The sequence below is a fragment of the Nothoprocta perdicaria genome, unplaced genomic scaffold, assembly GCF_003342845.1.
Source record: "Nothoprocta perdicaria isolate Ctin4 unplaced genomic scaffold, notPer1 scaffold_357, whole genome shotgun sequence".
NCBI lineage: Eukaryota > Metazoa > Chordata > Aves > Tinamiformes > Tinamidae > Nothoprocta > Nothoprocta perdicaria.
In genome coordinates this window covers 71956-76036 of record NW_020455596.1, presented here as the reverse complement: position 1 = coordinate 76036, position 4081 = coordinate 71956, and the positions used below count along the sequence as shown (strand labels likewise).

At 65.6% G+C, this 4081-nt stretch overlaps 1 protein-coding gene across 1 annotated transcript in view; it reads right to left on the bottom strand.

The window, feature by feature from the left end:
* NACAD (NAC alpha domain containing) overlaps positions 1 to 3935 on the bottom strand; it is a 6517-nt gene extending 2582 nt beyond the window's left edge. Inside the window, exons 1-3 of the mRNA XM_026044259.1 lie at positions 2720 to 3935; positions 1796 to 2374; positions 8 to 1660 (exon numbers count right to left, since the gene is read on the bottom strand). Of these exons, the coding sequence (XP_025900044.1) occupies positions 8 to 1660; positions 1796 to 2374; positions 2720 to 3935 (3448 nt within the window). The remainder of the gene's footprint in view (positions 1 to 7; positions 1661 to 1795; positions 2375 to 2719) is intronic.
* Between the last annotated feature and the right edge of the window lie 146 nt (positions 3936 to 4081).

The window sequence follows — 4081 nt, the reverse complement described above, 5'->3', positions numbered from 1 at the left end:
GCCGAGCCTTCCTCCTCCTCCTCCTCCTCGCGGCCGCTGGAGGAGCGGGGAGACGGGGCCACGACGGCGCCCGGGGGCCGCCCGCCCGCCGGCTCCTCGCTGGCGGCGGCGGCTCCCGGCGGAGGCTCCGTGGTCCCCACGGGCTGCGAGGCTGCTGGTCCGTCACCTTCCTCATCTTCGTCCTCCTCGGCGGAGCCTCCCGCTGGGGCGCTCTCCTCCGCCGGGTGCGGAGCCTCCGGGGCGCTGCTCTCCGGCCCCTCGGGCTCCTGTGGGGGACACGTCCCCAGCTCTGCTGTGGCCTCCTCCGGCATGGCCAGGTCCTCGGGCATCCCGTCCCTGGGGGTCGTGAGGTCCTCGGCTATCAAAGTGTCCTTTGGTGTCACGACATCCTTGGGAGACACGATGTCCTCAGCTATCATGGTGTCCTTTGGTGTCACGACATCCTTGGGTGTCACAACATCCTCAGCTATCATGGTGTCCTTTGGTGTCATGACATCCTTGGGTGTCATGACATCCTCAGCTATCATGGTGTCCTTTGGTGTCACAACATCCCCAGGTGTCACAGCATCCTCTAGTGTCATGATGTCCTCTGGTATTGTGTTGTCCTCGGGTGTCATGATGTCCTCAGCTATCATAGTGTCCTTTGGTGTGAGGACATCGTTGGGTGTCGTGACATCCTCAGCTATCATGGTGTCCTTTGGTGTCATGACACCCCCAGGTGTCACAACATCCTTGGGTGTCGTGATGTTCTCCAGCATCGTGGTGTCCTTTGGTGTCACAACATCCTCAGGGGTCATGATGTCCTCCAGTATCGTGGTGTCCTTTGGTGTCACGACATCCCCAGGTGTCACAACATCCTTGGGTGTCGTGATGTCCTCCGGTATTGTGGTGTCCTTTGGAGTCACAACATCTCTGGGTGTCACATCCCCAGGTGTCGTGATGTCCTCCGGTATCAGAGTGTCCTTTGGTGTCACAACATCCTCAGGTGTCACACCCCTGGGTGTCACCATGTCCTCCGGTATCGTGGTGTCCTTTGGTGTCACGACATGGCCAGGTGTCACAGCATCCTCTAGTGTCACGATGTCCTCAGGTATCGTGGTGTCCTTTGGTGTCACAGCAAGCTCTGGGGTCACATCCCTGGGTGTCACCAAGTCCTCGGGCATGGTGGCATCTTTGGGTGTCCCCATATCCCCAGGTGCCACAGTGTCCTCAGACATCATGGTGTCCTCTGGTGTCACAACACGCCCAGGTGTCACCATGTCCCCAAGCATCACAGCCTCCTTGGACATCACGGCATCCTCTGGTGTCACGACATCCCTGGACATCACAGCGTCCTCCGATGCCACGACATGCCCAGGTGTCACCACGTCCCCAGGCATTGCAGTGTCCTCAGGCATCACAGCACCCTCGGGTGTCACGATGTCCTTGGATGTCGCAGCATCCTCCAGTGCCAAGGTGTCCTCGAGTGTCACAGCATCCCGCGGCTCTTCAGCCTCCTCCACCTCCTCTTCCTCAGAGGGGCACACAGGGAGGCACTTGGTGGTCAGTTCCACGGTGGCTTCCTCAGAGGGGATGTGGACAGGGCTGCCCTGGGCCAGGCCAGCGTCACCCTCCTCTTCCTCCTCCTCTTCCTCTTCCAGAGGCTCATCCTCCTCTGGAGCTGCCAATGCTGGCCCAGCTGGGGAGATTCCGTCTCCCTGCTCCAAGTGCTCTTCCTCACCCAGGTCTTCCTCACACGGAATCCTGGGGCTGTGGAGCAATGGAGGTGCCACCTTCTCCTCCTCCTCTTCCTCACCTGGCGTGCTGGGGCTGCAGGGTGATGGAGGTGCTACTGCCCCCTCCTCTTCCTCACTCGGCGTCCCAGGCCTGATGGGCAACAGAGATGTCACCTTTTCTTCCTCACTCAGCGAGTTGAGACCACAGGGTGATGAAGGTGCCACCTTCTCCTCTTCCTCCTCCTCTGGTGTCCTGAGACCATGCAGTGATGGAGGTGCCACATTCTCCTCTTCTTCTTCACTTGGTGTCCTGAGACCATGGGGTGACAGAGGTTCCCCCTTCTCCTCTTCCTCACCCGGTGTGCTGGGGCTGCAGGGTGATGGAGGTGCTACTGCCACCTTCTCCTCCTCTTCCTCACTTGGTGTCCTGAGACCATGGGGTGATGAAGGTGCCACCTTCTCTTCTTCCTCACTTGGTGTCCTGAGACCATGGGGTGNATGGGGTGATGAAGGTGCCACCTTCTCTTCTTCCTCACTTGGTGTCCTGAGACCTTGGGGTGATGAAGGTGCCACCTTCTCTTCTTCCTCACTTGACATACTAGCATTGTAGGGTGATGGAGGTGCCGCTGCCACCTTCTCCCCCTCCTCCTCTTCCTCGCCTGGCACCCCAGGAGCACAGGGCGATGGAGGTGCCACCACCTCCTCTTCCTCACCCAGGGCCCTAGGGGCACAGGGTGATGGAGACACCGCTGCTACATCCTCCTCTTCCTCAGCCAGGAGGCCGGGGCTGAGGAGCGACGGAGGTGCCACCTCCTGCTCTTCCTCGCTCGGCAGCCCAGAGCCATGGGATGATGAAGGCGCCGCCTCCTCCTCCTCCTCTTCCTCACTCAGTGTCCCAGGGCTGCAGGGCAATGAAGGTGCTGCCACCACATCCTCCTCCTCCTCCTGTGCCAGTGTCCTGCTGCCAAGGGCTGATGAAGGCAGCACCTCCTCTTCTTCCTCACCCAGAGCCTGGGGGCTGCCGAGCGATGAAGGCGCCGCCACCTCCTCCTCCTCCTCCTCGCTCAGTGTCCTGTGGCCTCGGGGAGATGAAGGCGCCACCTCCTCCTCCTCCTCGCCGGGGGGTGCCGCATCCTCCTCCTCCTCGCCGGCGGGTGAGGAAGGCTCCACGGCGGCGTGGCCGAGGCGCAGCTCGATGCCGCCGGGCGGGCGCGGGGGCAGCGCGTGGCGCTCGGCGCCGTAGAGCCGCTCGTCCTCGGCGCCGCCGTACGAGGACGAGGCCGCCGAGGAGGAGGAGGCCGAGGCGGCGCCCGCCGACGTGTCGTCCCGGTAGGCGAAGGCCTCGTCCGCGCCCTCGGCCACGGAGCTCTCCGAGAGCGAGCGCAGGAAGGAGGCCGAGGCGCTGTCATCATCATCATCATCATCACCACCATCGTCATCACCATCCTCCTCCTCGGGGGCGGCCGGCGCGATCTCCACGGCCTCGGCCTCGAAGAGGAGGCTGCCGCGGAAGGGCAGCAGCGCGGCGGGCACCATGCCGGCCTCGGCGGCGCCCAGCAGCCGCGCCAGCAGCGGCGCCCCCCAGCCTTCCTCCTCCTCCGGCGTCGCTCGGCCTTCGCCCTCCTCCTCCTCCTCGGGCAGGGCGAAGGGGGCCACGCGGCAGCCTTCGTCGTCACCCTCCTCCTCCTCGGGCAGCGGCTCGGCGCCCAGGTTGGGCGAGCAGGAGGGCGACGTGCTGCCCGTGCCCGAGGAGCCCCAGCTGCCGCCCTCGGCTGTCATGTAGGAGCCCGACGGGGAGGTGGGCGGCGAGCCGGGGCCTTCGCTGCCGCCCGCCGCATCCTCCTCATCCTCGTCATCGTCCCGGTCGCGCAGCCGGGCCAGCGCCGCCTTGACGGGCGTCGAGGGCGCCGTGAAGAAGAGGTCGGGCTCGAGCGGCGCCCGCCGCGTCTCCTCGCCCATGACGACGCGGGCGTCGAGCGGCTCCGCGCGCCGGGCCTTGCCGGGGGACGGCGGCGCCAGGGGGCCGCGCTCGGCCAGCGCCGGCGGGGGGCCCGCGGCCGCGGCGGCCGCCCCGTCGCAGCTGGCGCCCTCGGGCTGCGGCCGGTGCTCCCTGCGCGGCGCCCGCGCGGCCTCTGCGGGGAGAGGGGCCGTCAGCGCCGGCGCCCCCGCGCCCTTCCCGCGCCCTTCCCGACAGCCCAGGGAGCGGCGGCCGGCGCTCATCAGTGCACCGAGCTGCGCGTTCTCATCACTGCACCGAGCTGCGCGTTCTCAGCCCTCTCCCAGCCCCATGCACCCAGCAGGCACCCTAGGCTCATCAGTGCACCGAGCTGCACGTTCTCAGCCCCTCCCAGCCCCATGCACCCAGC